At 34.9% G+C, this 18,649-nt stretch overlaps 2 protein-coding genes across 6 annotated transcripts in view; one reads left to right on the top strand and one right to left on the bottom strand.

Moving 5' to 3' along the window:
• The window catches only part of LOC100264068 (uncharacterized), an 85,819-nt gene extending 74,071 nt beyond the window's left edge, over positions 1–11,748 (top strand). For all 3 annotated transcript variants that reach the window (XM_059742465.1, XM_010661648.3, XM_019224901.1), the window contains 12 exons: positions 2,156–2,284; positions 2,401–2,486; positions 2,578–2,693; positions 2,785–2,897; positions 3,088–3,211; positions 3,509–3,630; positions 5,858–6,237; positions 8,060–8,384; positions 9,314–9,453; positions 9,993–10,117; positions 10,229–10,430; positions 11,299–11,748. In XM_059742465.1, the coding sequence (XP_059598448.1) occupies positions 2,156–2,284; positions 2,401–2,486; positions 2,578–2,693; positions 2,785–2,897; positions 3,088–3,211; positions 3,509–3,630; positions 5,858–6,237; positions 8,060–8,384; positions 9,314–9,453; positions 9,993–10,117; positions 10,229–10,430; positions 11,299–11,386 (1,950 nt within the window). In that variant the 3' untranslated portion in view covers positions 11,387–11,748. The remainder of the gene's footprint in view (positions 1–2,155; positions 2,285–2,400; positions 2,487–2,577; positions 2,694–2,784; positions 2,898–3,087; positions 3,212–3,508; positions 3,631–5,857; positions 6,238–8,059; positions 8,385–9,313; positions 9,454–9,992; positions 10,118–10,228; positions 10,431–11,298) is intronic.
• Positions 11,749–12,006: 258 nt separating this feature from the next.
• On the bottom strand, positions 12,007–18,413 carry LOC100854639 (cysteine synthase). Of its 3 annotated transcripts, none has more exons than XM_019224904.2 (11): positions 18,367–18,413; positions 16,898–16,953; positions 16,703–16,812; positions 16,490–16,547; positions 15,737–16,000; positions 15,520–15,657; positions 15,373–15,424; positions 13,801–13,880; positions 12,689–12,748; positions 12,506–12,586; positions 12,007–12,263 (listed from the first exon to the last, which is right to left on the bottom strand). In XM_019224904.2, the coding sequence occupies exons 2-11, from the start codon at positions 16,934–16,936 to the stop codon at positions 12,174–12,176; spliced, it is 972 nt and encodes a 323-aa protein (XP_019080449.1). In that variant the 5' UTR covers positions 16,937–16,953; positions 18,367–18,413; the 3' UTR covers positions 12,007–12,173. The 3 variants fall into 3 exon arrangements, with proteins under 3 accessions (XP_019080449.1, XP_003633659.1, XP_019080448.1); XM_003633611.4 differs by lacking the exon at positions 18,367–18,413 and adding an exon at positions 18,010–18,314; XM_019224903.2 differs by lacking the exon at positions 18,367–18,413 and having other exon boundaries at positions 16,898–17,935.
• Between the last annotated feature and the right edge of the window lie 236 nt (positions 18,414–18,649).

The following is an 18,649-nucleotide window of genomic DNA, read 5'->3' as shown; positions in this document are numbered from 1 at the left end:
TCTTCCTAATACTATGAAAGCAGAAACATCCAACTCAGGGTTGCTGCAATGTCCAGAAGGTTACCCCCTCAACTTCTGTGGTTGTTTTTCTTACCTCTCTTCCAACTAATAAAGGTTCAGGATTGGCTGCTTCATTTGGTCTTGCCATGTGCTCCTCAACTCCATCTCTTCTTTTGTGGCAAAGATGGATGCAATATATTTCAATCAGTAATGAATCATAATTAACTTGTGGGATTTGGCTTAACTTAGAAACCTGAACTATAGATTAATATGGTGTGCGAGATCCTAAAAGTAAACTTCTATTTGATGTCAATGATCTTGAAGAAGTCACTGGCACAAGTTTTTGTCAATTTGAATCTGAAACCATGGACCCTGTAATTTCCAGTATGAGGAGCCTGCTCATGGGTTCTTTGAATGTCTTAATGGAATTTAGAATGTTGCACCCAATGGTGGTTTAGACTTAGATATTGGAAACATATGAGGTGAGCTAAGTCATATATTGATTAATATGTCAGATAACATTAATTGATATCCATCTTATTCCATGTTCATATTACCCAAAAAAAAAAAAAAATAGAAATGATCATGTGGAGCTAACAAGGAAGTTAGGGCTCCTGAGACAATGAGAGAATCTGGCACTTTTGCTTTGATAATTGAGGATAAACTACAGGTGAATTAATAAAATCCCAAGAGAATAGACAAGATACTTGGCAATTACAATGTGATTGGTGCATTAAGCTGTCCATATTATATCCAAAACCTATTCAAACTGATAGAGTGGCAACTAGAGAATGGAAGAACTGAAGCAACAAGACTTCATAAAGAAGTTAACGAAGTTATCAAGCTGAAGTGTTCATGGGACATGAAGCAACATTAGAGCCCTAACAAAATAATGATGACGAATGGTGTTTGTGAATGATTTGAATCAATCCTTACTTCATCACACAAAAACAAATTAGAAACTCCATTTATTTGTTATCTTTGTTATGATTAATTCTTTCTTGACTTGAGTTCTTCCATGTTGGGACAGCTGGTTGTTGTATACTTCATACACACATACAGGTATGCACACATGTGCATCTGCACACATACACACACAAATAAATAAGAATCATGTTAACTGTGTTAGGATTAAGTTTTTATTGAGCTGAGGTGAGTTCTTCCATATTGGGTCAGACGGATGGTTGTTGCATACTTGACTCAAAACAATAAGGATCTCTATTTATTTGTTAGCTGTGTAAGGATTAAGTTTTTCTTCAGTTAAGTTGGGTTTTCCTATTGGATTAGGCAGCTGGATGTTGCATACTTGAGGATTGGAAAACAGTTAGACCAGGTTTTATCTCATATTTTTTCTTGAGTTGAGTGAAGTTAAGTTTTCCTTTTGGGTTAGACAGATGGTTGTTGCATGCTTGAAGATTGGAAAACGGTTGGACCAGGATTTATCCCATTTTCTTCTCAATTTTTGGAAGAAAAATCTTCTGGAGTCAAATTCCTCCCTCATTAACTTTTGGAATGATACATTTCTTAATTTAGTAACTGAAATTTAAATTGAAAGGTTTGAAGTATATATAGGTACAAGCTTAACATGGATAAATCTACTTGTGTATTTTCTTGTATGTAGATGTTTAATACAAAGACATAATATTCATAGCCTCCCTATTCTATTTAATTCTGCGCTCATCATGTTTTCCAGAACTTTAGGTGCAACTCAAGCCTTTGTTATAATTTCAGGTTCTTGTAGGAATGTTGTTCTTCTTACTTATGCTATGTGAGGGGAGTTGGTATTTAGCAAGCTAGTCTTTTGTTGCTTTGAGCACATGCCTTTAACAATGTATAGCTTTTTAGATTTTGGGACAGATTGTTGTCCAATAAGGGTAGTAAATGGAAAGTGTCTATAATTTCCATAAATAATGAATGAACATTGTGGAGAAGATACTTTGGATGGTTGAAAGAAATTTGCCTTAGATGGTATCATCCCATATTTCTCTAGTTTGGATTTGTGATCATTTTATTGCAAAGAAGATGTTTTTTCCGTTGTAATGTCTTCAAACTGTCAATTACCATTCTTAATTCCTTCTTTTCACTTTTGATCATAAGGAGGAGATTATATAGTATTTCTCTTCTGTTATATGGCTCAACCTATGTTATATTTCAGGTCAGGAACTCAGCTATCAGAACTCTTTTTCAAACTCTTGGAGGTCATGGACAAAAACTTTCAAAGAGTATGTGGGAGGATTGTCTTTGGAACTATGTTTTCCCTATCCTGGATCGTGCTTCTCACATGGTAAGCTGAAATCATTCTACTTTTTTTTTTTTTTCTTATCAGAGAATTTATCTCAAATATACATAAACAGATTTTTAGTTTCCTGTTGTGATAGTTTTTGAATCATTTGCTTGTAGGCTGAAACTTCATCAAAAGATGAATGGCAAGGGAAAGAACTTGGAACACGTGGTGGAAAAGCAGTTCACATGCTCATACACCATAGGTATATGAAGTCTAGATTCCTTCATCTTGAACCCAAATGCCTTATTTCCCCTTGTTATACAAATGTTCTCATCTGTTCAATGAATTTGCAGTCGTAATACAGCTCAGAAACAGTGGGATGAAACACTTGTACTAGTCTTAGGCGGAATAGCACGTCTTTTACGTTCTTTCTTTCCTTTTCTTAGGAGTTTAAGCAATTTTTCAACTGGTAGGTGCCTGATTTGATATTAATCCACCTGTTTTTATTGTTGTCCTTTTCTTATGATGAATACCCATAGGATGATTCTTTATTTTTCCAGGATGGGAATCTTTGCTTCTTTTTGTCAAGAATAGCATTTTAAATGGTAGTAAAGAGGTTGCTCTCGCAGCAATAAATTGTTTACAGACAACTGTGAATTCTCACTCTTCTAAGGTAATCTTTAAATCGTCCAAACAACTGTTGCTCTTTTATTCTTGGTTAGTAAAACATGGTATACCATCTACAAACTCTCAAAATATCTTTAAGATGAACAAGAAAAGATGATTCTTGATCAACCGGGAGAATAAAGTAACATCACTTACATATGTGCTCATCTTACACCATAAATAATTGTTTGTATCAGGGAAACTTACCAATGCCCTATCTTCAGTCAGTACTTGATGTTTATGAAACTGTTCTTCAAAAGTCACCGAACTACAGTGATAATGCAGCCAGCAAGGTGAAGCAGGAGATTTTGCATGGTCTTGGTAATGTCTTGATGCCACATGGATTTTTATGATTATACATACATACATAGATGTGTGCATGTGTATATATATTACATAATTAATACATGAAGGCAATCAAATGATGATGTATATCAATATCCACTTTGAGCACTCGGTGAATTGAGGCTAGCATGATATCGTGCCCCTTGGTCAATGCATAATTTGATCAGGCAGACATGGACAGTATCATCTTGATCATAATACTTCTTCCCAATCATGCAAGAACATTTTCTATGCATGCTTACATTTTTCTGCATCTTTTCAAACTTTTGACAGGAGAACTATATGTGCAAGCACAAATGATGTTTGACGATGGCACATATACACAATTACTAGCAATCATACGTTTGGTGGTCAAACAATCCAAGATGAATAATGATAACTTTGAAGTTGAATATGTAAGTCAAATTTTCATTCTATATCTGTTGATTCTTTTTGCCTTTCTCTTTTAAATGCTTTTATGCTCACTATTTGTTTTTTGTGGAACATCTATTTTTAAATAAAGAAATTATTCAAAAAGAAGTTGAAATACCAGCAGGCTTTCTTTATTAATGTAAAGAAAGCATTTGATGGTTTCCTAATAATATGGTGAACTTAAGGAAAAGTTGATTAGTATTTACATCAATGGGTCTGTTTATAAGAAATCGACATCTCAATTATCAAAAAAAAAAAAAGAGATCAACATCTCATTTTGATTGGATTGTTTGGTGGGATAGGAGTGCTAGAATTTTTTATGGAAGATTATGAAGACTTGTAACATAGTACTTTTCTATTCTTCTTTTTGGCCTCTTGCTCCCCAAGTTTTGTAGGTACTCCTCTAGCTGTACAACAGCTTGATCTGAATCTCCATTTGCAAGTTAAAGGTGTTGGGTGGGAGTTGCTTCCAAGGTGGAAGTTGCCTTCAGTGGGTTTTGTCAAGTTAAATTTTGATGGTTGAGTTTTGTAACCCAGGTCAGTTAAGGAATCGAGGAGTATCAAATATCATTAGAGTTCAATATTGAGATCATTTTCTAAACTGGTGATAGAGGGTTTACCAATTGAGGTAGAGATCTTGTTGAAAAATCTGCCAACTTGGGTGACAGATTATTGAAGATTTTTTCCAGCCCATATGAGCTGTAGCAATTGTATAATAAGGCTAGTCTAGAGATTGTCAGTGTACTATTAGAAAACTGAGAGATTAAAGTGTAATTGTCACTTACCTGAGGGGGTGTCCATTTAATTTTCTCTTAATCTTAACATTCTATAACAGAGGCTATCATAATATGGTGATCACAATGATCCTAGGTGAGTTAAGAATGTTGATTATAACGCCAAAAAAGTAGCCAAAGGAACTATGACTAAGCCTAAGATTGAATAGGGCTTTTGTTCACTATCCAAACATCACCAATGATTTGGAGTGGACTGTAGACAAGGCCCATGATGTTTATTATATTGATCATTGTAATGTTTTGCCTTTTGTCGATAATAATCCAGCACTTCAATGAAAACTTGGAAAATTTTGAGAGGATTGGATTCTTTTATGTAAGTGTCAACCAAAATTAAGTAGCAACAACAAGAAGAATAAGAGTTTGTTTGGGAGAGATTTGAAAAGGGCTAAAAGTGCTTCATAATGTTTGGAAGCGTTTTCTTACAAAAATTAGGTGTTTGGCGAATGTTTGAAAATCACTTTTCAAAATCAGGAAAATCACTTGAAATGATTCTTGGACAATCACGTCGTAAGTGTTTCTTTTAAAAGTCACTTTTTTATTATAATACATTACCAAAAACACCATGAAAGTACTTTTTTTAGCTTATATCCAAACACTAGGCAATTCTCTTTAAAAACGTTTTTGATGAAGCTATTACTAACAAAAGTATGACAAATAAAAGCATTTTAACTAAAATCACTCTCAACTAGACTCTAATAGTAATAGTAGTAGTCTAGTAGTAGTAGTAGTATAACATTCAAAATCACATCCTATGACAGTAATAATATAACATTCAAAATCTTATTTTGTAAGGTTTTGTTTGGATACATATCCTATTTCTTGTTTTTAAACATAGAAACTTCTATATAAAAAATTAGAAACTCTTATACAAAATGTATATACTATCTTTGTTTTTTATCAGATGCAAAATGTATATACTCACCTTATGTCCTTAAAAACTATTTTCAATTTTAAAATTTGAAAATAATTTTAATTTCTCAAATTTTTTATCAGAAGCAAAATGTAGGAAAAATATTTTATTTTCTCAAATTTTTTTAATAAGTTTTTTCAATCCACAATATAAGCCTTTAAGAGTTCTTACATTTTATATAGAAGGTTACTACTACTTTTTATTTTTAAAAACGGAAAATAGGAAGTGCATCCAAAAGGACACTTAAGTGTTTGTTTTTTGTTTTTTATAATAATTATTTTTTATTTTTTATTTTTAAAAAAAGGAAGTTCAAAGCTTTGATTTGCTCCAGTGGCATGTTCCACCTGTGCAATGTACAATGCTGGAAAGCTTACCACTATTACGTCCAGCTGTGCACCTTCAATATTCGAAACACTCAACCTTATTCAATGATTTGAAGTGTTTTGTTTCTGATTTTTTTATTTATATTATTAAAAAAGGGTAGTTCAAAACCTTGATTTGCTCCAGGGGCATGTTCCACCTGTGCAACGTATGATGCTGGAAATCTTACCACTGCTACGTCCAGCTGTGCACCTTCCTGCAATGTGGTTGCTGCTCCTCCGGGAACTTTTGCAGTATCTTCCAAGGCCTGATTCTCCTAAAGAGGACAATGAAGATGGGGCAGAGATGATGATAAAGTCTGAAACCCCTAATGGTACTGCTTCCAATTCCCCAAGCAAAACAGAAGCTTCATCTCTGAGTGCTGGATCCACCACAAGTATAATGGCAGGCATCCCAAGTTATCTGTTTGCAGAAAAGCTCATTCCTGTGCTGGTAGATCTTTTCCTACAGGCTCCAGCAGTTGAAAAGTATAGCATATTTCCTGAAATTGTTCAAGGTCTTAGCAGGTAAAGATGACTTTAACTTCTGATACAATTTATAGAGGCTTTGTTGAATTGAGTTCCAGCTATCTGTTGAAGAAGAAATGGCCCTATCCAAAAAAAAAAATTGTATATCTAAGAAGACAAATACTCCATTTGGATCAGAGAAAATTCTAGGGAAATCCAAATTATCTTGTTTGGTTTACCATGGAAAAGATGAAGGAAAATCAAACAAAACAAAAAATATTTGAAAATTTGTACATTTTCAACTTCTTTCTATATATAAAAGACTAAAAGAAGACAAAAAAATCTAGAGAACCACGTAAGAAAATTTTATTCAATGTAAACCTTTTTTTTCTTCATTTTTTTCTTTTTCCATCCATTTCTCCTCTATTTTCTTTTGCTCCTACTTTCCCTCAAAAATTTCTGGATCCAAACAGAGCCTAAGGTGAAAAAAGGGGAAAAAAATTCTTATAATGTGCATGTATAGACTAAGCTCTGGGACATCTTTCTGGTAGGCAATTTGGTCAGTGTATTTTCATTTTTTAAAGTTATCCAAACTGCCTAAGAGATAATAGTAAAATGGAAGCAGCATGTCAATGGACCACTTTTTATTTTCCTTTCTTGTTACTGGATACATATTTATTTGGAGTTGAACATGGATGCCCCAATGCCACCCCAATACCCTGTTACCTGAGCCAAACCCAAGGGTCACACATATTGAAGGGATTTTGTCACTGAGAAATCATAGTAACTAAATAATAGAAGAAAGAATCATAATAAAGAGAATGGCTAATCCAGAGAAAGGTTGTGCATCGATACGTTTAAGCCTTATTTGGTTTTCTGAATGCAACAAATAGGAATCAGCCGCTAATTTCAAGAATTTATATCCAGGAAATCATCTTATTCTCATTCCAATGTTTGGAAATTTAAGAATCAAAAGAAGAAATTGTTTCTATTTCCACCTATATATTTGATCATGTAGGAATAGGTATATAGCTTTGGTAAGTTTGTCAATAATGCACTTTACATCTAAGTAAATAAAATTAGGGATTTAAGAAGGTATGGAAGAATCTAAAACTATAATTTCCATGTGATGTTTGTTCCCATCACCACGTAACATGGCATATAGCCCTGATTTCTATTACATCTCATCATTAACTTTTACTGTGTACTTTGAAATCACCATATAACTGGCACATTTCATATAACCATGATTCTGTTATGCTACATGATTAATTCTCCTACTTTATACTTGTAAACACCTGAAATGAAAGAACTAAATTTTTTTAACTACATTACATATTCAATTTTTCAGTCACAAAAGATAGGTTTAAAAAATTTATGTTTAGATCCATTCATTTGAAGCAGTTGTTCTAAACCAAATTTACTATAAAATGATAATTCCTCAGATGATTACTCAACCATGATACACAAATGGATATGAAAGGAAAAAGAGACGAATCATAAAAGAAGGGAGAGAATCTTGGGGTTGACTTGATACTTGGTTGAGATTTTTCATTTCTAAGACAAAATTTTAGGGATATGCTGATAATTATAAAAATTACTATAACTCTAATTCTGAAGAAAGGGCATAGAAATACCACCTCCTTGCCTTTCCTTAAACCCATGTTTGTGGATTATGTGAAGATGTTTAATCAAACTTAAAGCATTAATTTTTCTCAACCTAACACTAGAATACTGAGAATGAAGATGAAATTCCCATCCTATCCTACATTCTATGAAACCAAGATCCACTGTTATGCTCGTCATATTTTTATTAAATTTATGTTGCTCTTGGATTTGAAGTTATTTGTTCTTATGCATAATCCAACTTTTTTTCTTTCAGATGTATGACGACCAGAAGAGATAGTCCAGATGGTACACTTTGGAGATCAGCTGTTGAAGGCTTCAACAACATTGTTCTTGATGATGTCAACAAATTAGCTGTGAACTTTGGGCCAGATCCTAGTATTAGTAAACCTGCAAGAATGCGTGTTTGGAAAGAAGTTGCAGATGTCTATGAAATATTCCTTGTGGGTTATTGCGGGCGGGCCCTTCCTTCCAAGTCTCTCTCTGACATGGCACTTAAGGCTGATGAGTCTCTTGAGATGACCATTCTAAACATTCTTGGTGATAAGATCCTTCAAGCGCAGATTGATGCACCTGTTGATGTAATTTTCTTGCTGACTATAGCATAGATAGTAATTGCACAAATATATATAGTCATGTCTGAACACATGCATTGTCACTAACTGCCATTTGATTAGTCCTACAAAGAAATTCTGTCAAGATTGAAAACAACAGAACAATAATATAATAACTCTTATTAGAACAATAATTATCATAATAGCTCAACAGGATCTCAAACGTATCCAGCCACCTTATCATAGACCCTTGTACAGTTCCTCAGATGCATAGGAATCCCACAGATTGAACTGTTATCTACCATTTTGCTACATTCTCTTTTAGTCATAGGGCCTTAGGCTCATGCATTTTCTTAACTTTCATTCCACAATTCAATGCAGAACATGCCCTCATATGCCATTTGTGCCATTAACATCTAAATATTCCCATTGTAGGTTTACCTTTTGCACTTCATATTACATTCTTTGTTGTTCTTCAAGACTTGTCTATTTAATCAGGCAAAATGTTGATTCTTAGTTCTCTGACAGTCAAAACTTTGATAAACACCCTTTATCTCATGAGGATGGATTGGATATAAAAATTCAAAACAAAGAGTAGATGGTCCAAACTTATATATCTAGATCTTGAAAAATTAGAATGATAATGTAATTATGTACCCTATGGTGTTACCATATTGTGCTCAGTGCCCCTAAAACTCTTTGAAAGCAACTCAACAAACGATAAGAATTATCCGATCAGGGTGATTTTGGCATCAATATCTAAGTGGGACATCTTACAGTAGTTCCAATGATGAATTCAGCATTGATAGTCTTCTAAGTAGGTCCCCTTTATGGTAGTGCTGCAGTGCTTAACCAGTATCACCTGTCCAATAAATATATCCAATACATGTGCTTGAGGATTATTCTTTAGAGTCTGAAGCTCTTTCTTCTCCTAAAGCTATTGTTGAATTTCACAGATTCTGCAACGACTAGTTTTGACCTTGGACCATTGTGCATCACGCACATGTTCTTTGCGCATTGAGACTGTGGAACTAATGCCTTCTCACTGTAGCAGATTCTCATTAACTTGCTTGCAGAAGCTATTTTCCTTAAGCAGGTAATATATCTCATTGCATGACATGAATCCCATCATTCTAAAGTTGCATTTAAATATTTAAATAATGGGTTTGTTATATTGCTTCAGTAGATGGCTGTCAATGTTAAAAGCACTTGATCAATTTGTTCCCTATGAGATAGGGTAAATGTAATGTCTCTCAGATGGTACTGTAGAACATGGCTAATATATGATATTCCAGTCTGCTTTCTTTGAATATCTGTCTGCTGCTTTATGGACCTGCAAGCCAATACCGCTTCCTTTTGTCAAAATGGGTTAATGAAGTGTTTCTAATGTGGCAATTAAATTATCTTGAAAATTATTTACATGTCTTGAGCTATTGTGTAGTCCCATCAACTATTATTTTATGTTTATACTACATGCCAGACCATTTGAACATCTCCTGTAATGCACACTCTTTAATTGAATCACAGCCCTATTTGGTTTTGAAGGGAACACCATCCAATGTCTCTAGACCTTTATTCTGGAGGTTCTATATTTCAAATCCATTGTCTGTTGACACATTTATAATTAATTTTCAGTTACAATGGTGAAGCCAACGATTGGAACTCAACAAGATCTGAAGTTAGCAAAATCTCAATCATGGTGCTCATGACCAGATGTGAACAAATTTTGAACAGATTTCTGATTGATGAGAATGAATTAGGTGCATTGCTTGTATAGCTTTTTGTATTCTAGTTATCATACACCTTTACTGCTCCTTGAGTTCTTTTCGTCTCCCAGGTTTTTTCATTCTGAAACATCACTGCTCCTGCAGGTGAACGTCCACTGCCAACAGCCAGGCTAGAAGAAATTATTTTTGTACTTAAAGAGCTGGCCCGTCTGGTAATTCATCCAGAAACAGCATCTGTTCTTCCTCTACATCCATACTTAAAGGGAGGCCTAGCAGAGGAGAATCATGACAGGCGTCCCCATCTACTTGTTCTTTTTGCATCCTTTTGTGAGCTAGTTATCTCAAGGTAAGAGATTATTTTTAAGTAAAATTTAATCATTATTAGACAACTTAAGGTTACATTGTTTACATAATATTATAAATTTACAATGGCTCATAATGGAGGGTTGCTGTGACTACAGAAAACCCTTACAACAGTCACCACATGTTCTGATTTACAATCTGCCACTGTCAAACCTTCCAAGCAACCAACCCCAAGCCAGGAAAAAAGGTTGTAGGGGTAGATGGCAAACATAAATTATGAAGTCATATGGCTTACACCTTATGTTCATGAATCTTGAAAACATGCAATGTTGTTTCATCAGATTGAAGACATGCAATATGGTGCAGCAACACACTGTATCTTCAATTGGTCATCCACAAGGAGGTGGAGATTGAAGTTGTGTTGCTCCTTGAATTAGAATGGCAGGGAATCAGGGATGGAATCGAGTCATCCCCCCAGATTCTTTGTACTTGATGAGTACCTGTCAAATTATAAGGAAATTGAATTAGGAAATGCCTTGGCATTTAGAGAAAGTGTCAAAATAAGAATACTGAGATAGATGAGCGACATGAGAAGAAAAGAATCAAATTAAAAACAAATGAACGAGTAAAAAGTTTGTGGTGGCACTGAGGGAGGGAAAGTTGGTGAGATAGGGCAACAAAGGCCAATAAGAGATCCAATAAGAGGCAACATAATACTTCTAGCAAACATGGAGCGAATCGAGTCATATGGGCAACACTGATGTCTGTGATAAGGCTCTGTTAAGTGATAAATAATAATAATGGATGACGGATATGTTTTCGTGTTTGCAAATGGTGAACAAGAAAAAATGAAGACATATCATGCTGCCTGAACTAGTTTATTCATATAGATGTTTATTTTCCATGAGCAGGGAAGCTAGAGTAAGAGAACTAGTGCAAGTACTGCTTAGACTCATTGCCGCAGAATTGTCACTCCAAAAAATTGGCGTGACCAGCTGATGCATGGAAGGATGCTGTTCCAAAAGACCAAGGCCAAGGCCATGCTCACGTTTGCCAACATTTATTTGTTCATATGAGCTTTTTTCTTGTTGTCTTTTTTGGGTCTGAATTCACAGGAAGTTTTTAGGTAAGGAATTTTTTCACTTCCTTCATAGATGAACATTTTATTGTAAACTAGTGTGTACATTATAGAAATATATATACACATATATGTACGTGTGTGTGTGTGTGCGCGTGTTTCGCAATGAGGAGACAAGCATTCACTACTCCCTCGTTGCCACTTTTTGAGTGGTTTAAGAGTTAATGTAATACAAATTGATTTTCTGGAATACAACATGTCAATTAGAAACTTGTTTATTGTATCCTCAGATTTTCAGGTGGGAAGAGGGACATTGAAGGGCCTTGTTGAGAATTTGAATTCACATTCTTCCCAGTTTGCCTCACCATGATGGTCATGACCACGGCTCTTCACCTGATACCATCTGCCTCTAAACCCACCTTTCTTCATTCATTAGCTTTGTATTGCCCAAATTATACCTTTTTTTTTTATATAAGAAAGAACTTGTTGATCGGATGTATTTAGTCCCCTGGTGTATTGAAGCATCTGGAAAGATAAGGGCTATCAAATTCAAACTTCATCGCTATGAGTAAATTAATTCATCATTCGTTCGACTAGTCCACAGTGGAATGCAGAGATCAATAGGTTTCTAGTGTAATTCCAGCCAAATGATAAGTGAAGGAAAAGGCTAATGACGCTAGCAAGGCTCTTCCCAGATCAAGTAATAACTCAATCAAACTTCATGTTTTCAGCCTCATCCCTTATGGAATCAAACAGTACTGAAGACAGATAGCGCTCTCCGAAGCTGGGGAAAATCACCTGCACGGTAACAAAAGTAGATGACAAAGGGTTAATGGAATCGGATTGGAAAGACAATCATGAATATTTGGATGATTTGAGTTATGACGGAGCAATGACAAAAACAGAAGAAACACCAATATGCATGGGCCTACTTCAGGCTGGTTTTGAATCAACAGTGAACGATTCTGATCTGGAGATTGGGGTAAAATAAATCAAATCCTATATTGATATCAGTCTAAATGGTAAAGCCCACTACACACCGTGATGAGTTTGCCTGCATTTTCTGGACTCTTAGCTAGCTTAATTGCTGCAGCTGCAGCAGCACCAGATGATATCCCTACCTGCCAAAAAGAATCCCAAAATTATGTAAAAGAAGGGAAGTTCTCAAGAGTTAAAGCAACACACTGTACCATCAAAGGGACCGTATGCTATTGTCAACATACCAGCAAACCTTCTTTTAATGCAAGAAGCCTAGCAGTTTCAATGGCCTCATCACTTGAAATCTGAAAAGTTTCACAAAAATCAGCAGTTAATAGCAGGCATCCATGCACACCTGTTTGACCACTTCAATCATGTAAACTACCTAAGCGGGGATGCAAATCAGCATACTGAAATAACCGTCTCATCTGCATGTCCTTAAACAAGCACAAAAAAATTCATTGTATACTTTTGGTATGGTATCGTAACTCAAATTTGAACTTCTGTTTATAAGATGCCCTGCAAGTGGAAGAATCCTGCTTAACATTGTTTAGTATTATAATATCTCCTGTGTATCCATATAGCCAAGCCTGATATTTTGGACCTAGTTTACAGGAAGCCATAACTAGAGGATGCACTTCTGTTTATGTGTTTACCACACAGGAAGACATAAGGAAAGGGTGAAGTTCCTTTACTCCATTTCAGGTTACTCTCCATGATGATCACAAGCTCATCCACCATGTAGCATATAAGTAAAAGTTACCTTTACAATGGATAAAACCCTTCTATATTTCACGTTCTCCATATGCCCTCTTAATGTTTCATAGCTACCTTTACACACACTCTCTCGTAGTCCCATTAGGTTTCTCTTTAAGCCTACTATTCAACATACAACTTTTTCCCATGTTCAGTTTTGTTTCACATTTTAGGTTCCATTTCCCAGCCCCCCCCCCCCCCCCCCCCCCCCACTCTTTCCCAGATGCTATTTATGACATAACCACAAGCTTCCTAGCACAACAGAGGTTCAACCTTTCTTTAAACCGTTCAAAAGCCCATTGTTCACTGGAATGAGCATGTGGGTACTTTGTTCCTTTATAGAAGCGGTACGCATATGCATTTCAAACCGCAAATGTCAAGCAACCATGAAAAGAAAATGCAAGTAGAAAAAAAAAACCAGCATATGCCCTAACATATATTGATAGTAGGATTCGATGATAATGAACAACTAGCATCCAAGAGCTTTTTTCCTTGGTTTACATTTGCAATTAGAATGTTGTTTTCATAACCTACTTTAAGTATAGAACACCACATGTCAGTTAAAAGAAAATGTGTGAGAAAAAAAGATAATATGGCTTACTTGAATAACTTCATCAAGTAGTTCAGTATCCAAAACTTTGGGGATGATACCGGCACCAATTCCTTGGATCTTATGTGAGCCTTTGACATGAATCACATGCAACACATACATCCATATCAAAATTGTCAGTAATTGAAAATAGCGATCTTCTAGAAGGCTAACATGAAACTAAATTCAGAATCATGATTTTCACTGCTGAGCTGCAGTAAAAAAGTAACGGTAGCATTCAAAGAAGGAAATTTAAAATTTTCTTTTTTTCTCTCAGTCTCTCTAATAAAAATGTTATATTATACAAAGAGAAAGAAAGATCAAGCAAATTAAGAAATCAATCCAAAGGAAGTTTTATGAGGGTAATTTTGCTAATCAGGTAGGACAAAAGGGTAGAAAAAAAATCATCAAAATAGAGAACCTCAAAGAAGGATCACTCAAAAGCATGTCTCAGCAGATGCATCATCTATTAAGGTGGTGGTTCTTTTCTTTTCTTTTCTTTTCTTTCTTTCTTCTTTTTCTTTTTCCTTCTTTTAGTGGAGAGGTTGGGATGGGGATTTATAATGAGCCAAATCCAAGAAAGGATTGCTCATTGTTCAATGTCCGGATTGAGCTTGAGTTGGACCCAACCTCAAGGCTATTTGTGAGCCAAGTGAGCATCCTTAGTACCACTAATGCATTCGAATTGAAGATCCTAGACTCAGGTTCTTCCCAACCCCCAACACCACCCTTCCCTTACTGCCCCCCACCCTCATAAAAAGGAAAAAAGAAAAGAAAAAAACTAAATTCATGTCTTTTCGAAGGTAAATAAATAGAAAATGAACTGTTCAATAGCTATCAAAATATACCATAAAATTACTCAATTCTAGTCATTTTGAACCACATTTATATTAATATAGTCTTGAACGCTTTTTTTTTTCTTTTGGTGGGATGGGGGTAGCTAATTAAACCAAGCACCATGTTACTTCACCTAATTGCAAGCTTGGCTCATTTAACTTAGTAAACAAACTAATTAAAGAGATAAAGCTCAAGCGGACTTCATTGTTCATTTTCCAGCCCCAACTATTCATACACAAGAACGTGTAAAAATCAAGTTCGTGTTTGTTGTTGATATCATCAATGGGCCTCAACAATAAGCATTCTAGCCATGACAACATTTAAACATGAAGCAAAACTTGGAACTTTTTCAAACTCTCCTTGTAATTTACTAGTGACATCAGCTTTGTGAAATCATTTGACACCTTCAAGTAAAACATCATCATAACAACATATTCACTCAAGTAAATTCAGTTTAGGTTTTCTTTTTTCTTTGGAACAAGTGTCTTAAAAAGTTATTTTTCATGCTAACTTATTCTTAATTGGTTATTAATAAATAATTAGATTGTACTTGGTGCCACTAAGGGATGACCTTATCCAGAAGCTGGAGACTTGGAAACTTTATATTGAATTCAACATCCATCCAAAAATTTTAGATAAAATTAAATTAAAATTAAAAAAAGATATCCAGAAACATGCAAGAATGCAAGGGTGCCAAGTCAGGACAAAGTGAATAAGATGTATCAGAATTCAGACGTTGTAACTGACCAGGGTTTCCTCCATTTAGAACTGCACTTTCAGCTGGTTCTATACCATAAACCTAAATGTGAACAAAAGAAAACCATCCAAAAATGTTAAAACCAAAAAACATTTGCTCCTCCCAGTCTCCACTCTCACACACGCAGACATGCTAACCTTAATCTCAGGGTTTTTCTCCTTGAGGAAGTGCCCTGCACCGGTAACTGTACCCCCAGTCCCTATCCCTGCAACCAGGATATCAACTTTTCCCCCTGTGCCTTTCCAAATCTCTGGTCCTGTGGTCTCATAATGAATCTACACAAACAACGATAAACTGATCAGAAAGTCTTTCTGACCATTCATCTGCATTAACTGATATTGGTCCAGAATATACCTTTGGATTGGCAGGATTTTCAAATTGGTTAAGAATATAACCATTGGGTGTGTTTTGCAGTATCTCCTCAGCTTTATCAAAAACCCCCTGAATGCCTTTGGCTATATCTGTCAGATACAGCTCTGCTCCAAAAGCTAGGACAACCATTTTTCTCTCAAGAGTCACTACACTTGGCATGACAAGGATAAGTTTGTAACCCTTAGCTGCTGCAATGAATGCCAATCCAATGCCAGTATTGCCACTGGTAGGCTCGATAAGGACAGTCTGCATGAACCAACATCTAGACATTTCATAACCAAGAGAAATACTGATAAAAAATGCTCTGTAATTTGGACTATAGGAATGAAAACCGTCCAAGAGACAAAAAGGAAAAGTGGTTTCTCTCGGGGGACAATACCCTGATTTGAACATTTAATCTGTACACTAAATCCATGAATGCTATAGCCCTGTTTGAACCTAGAAGTAATAATCATCACCTATGAATTTATTGCCAACTGATGATGGGAAAGTCATATAACCTAAGTCATATGCAAAGAAGACCGAGGAATGCACCAAAACAAGGAGTCATTCCTTTTTTGGCACAGGTGTTATGAGGATCTCCAAAAATGATGGCATGTGATTTGATGGTTCAAATGGTCCTAGTTGTTGAGAAAATGTAAATTTTGAAGCTGATGGAGTCATATAAGGCATATAACAGTACCTAAAAAGAATATCAAAACATGTCCAGATACAAGGATTAATTCAATTACTAACCTTCCCAGGCGTAATCAGGCCCTTCTCTTCTGCATCATTGATCATGCTATACCCAATCCTGCATGCCAAAGATTTGAAACGTGATGTGAAATTGAAGATTAAAGAAAAAAAAAAAAAAAAACTCAAAACAAACACAGTATTTTCATGATTGCAACACATCAAGTAAGAAATACTAATCCAAGAAAATGAAGTCCAGGGAACGAAAATGAAGACCTGTCTTTAACACTTGAGCAGGGTTCCATCATCTCTAGCTTAGCAGCAATATGGGCTACACAACCGTCCACTACATTGTTTAGATATACCATTGGGGTATTCCCTATTAGCTGTGCATTGCAAAAGCAAGGAAGTTACACTTGAGAATAAAGGAAACATGAAAATGATGGCAACTTTTGAATAACGACAACTTACTTCAGTAACATCTTTTGCAATTGCACACTTCTCTTCCATCTTGCCTTTTCAAATTACTACAAAATGATCAAGAAGTGGACACACATCAGGGAAAAAAAGGCAAAAGAAAAAATTGACTTTCTCATGAAATCTGGACATCCCCAATCCCCTGGAAATGAGATCATTTCATTTTGTTTTCTGTAATCCACCATTCTCAATAACACCATAAGAAAAAAGATGATGAATTAAAATTGAATGAGGCCGGCTTATTTTATACATGGTCCTTGATATATTAGGGAATATATTCATTACAAATGCAGTCAGACGAAACCAGGTTCATACTTTGAAAACAATTTCATACTTCCTCCAAGAGCTGAAATTTTCTTGGTATGATGATTAATCTGTATGGAAAGTCTGATTTTGAAGAAAGCACAGCTAAAACTTCAAACACCCAACTTCACAAACAATTCAAGAAATCAAATCTTCAAAACAATCAAAAGATTGATACGAACGAATTGAATTACCAACAATAGCTATCAGACAAATGGATTTCAAAAAATATTACAAACAAAACCAAATTTCCATATGACAGAATAAAAAAAATAAAAAAACCCCTTGCAGAATCAGCAGCAAAGCTAAGAATCAAACACCATAATTATTTGGAAACAAATAAATTTCTTGTGCTTGAGTTATGAAACACTCCACTGCATTTCTCGAAGGCAATCACCACAAAACTAAGAAAATACAGAGGGTATTTGGTCATATTGTCAAGCATATAAATGTTTCTCAAAATCAGGAATAAAAATCATAAACAGAAAATAAATAAATAAACAAGTGAGAAATTTCGTCTACCCATCTTTGCAAATACTACTAAAATGCATATTTTTTCAAAGAAATCACCACAACAACACCAACAAAGATAATGGGATGACCAATAAAATTGCAGTCAAGCAGAAATTTTCTCAGAACCAGAACTGTAGACATAGACAAAGCAGAAACTACCAGCAAAAAATGGAAAATTTCAAGCACCCACCATAGCAAATCGTTATTATTTGAAATAATACTACAAATCAAGAACCAAACAGCAAGCAAGATTGTAAAACTAACACCAAATAGTGAGAGATTTCCAGTACCCAATCTTGCAAAGAAAACTTCAACTATGCAGACTTCTCAAGCAGAAAGCAATATAAGAAAGTATATATTCAAACACTGAGAATTGTTCCTCAGAAAACGATTAAAAAAAACATATGATTAAGGAACAGTCCCCAATGTTCTTCTTTCTGTGCAGTGGTTCCTTGTCGTTAATGGGTTTTTCTAGCCAGTCAGTTTCATAATTGTCAACATCTTCGCATTTCAAAATCCATTTTTGTTGAATTAGGTTAACAATTTTCATTCTCTCCCACTAGAATGATTTTTTATGTGTTTTTTTTTGGAGAATTTTGGAGGGAGTCAAACAATCAAATCGCTAACAGTTGACTCAGTAGCATTACCAATTTTGGTTTTCTTATACGGGTGGTATAGAAAATGATGGGTTGCTTCAAGTCATCTACAGACGCAGAATCTAAAAAGAAAAAGATTGATATTGTGAAATTTACGAAAATTGGGAAATAAATAAATAAAGACAGCTTAAGCGCAAATTAATAACTTAAATTATTTAATAACTTGATTTAAGTGATTAAGTAAATTAAATATATTTGATAAATTATTTTAATAATATAAATTAAAATAAAAAATAATTTAAATAATAAGTAAAAACAATTTACTTATTTTTAA

Source organism: Vitis vinifera, chromosome 14, assembly GCF_030704535.1.
Source record: "Vitis vinifera cultivar Pinot Noir 40024 chromosome 14, ASM3070453v1".
NCBI lineage: Eukaryota > Viridiplantae > Streptophyta > Magnoliopsida > Vitales > Vitaceae > Vitis > Vitis vinifera.
The sequence above is the reverse complement of the archived record's forward strand: the minus strand, read 5'-3'. Positions and strand labels throughout refer to the sequence as shown.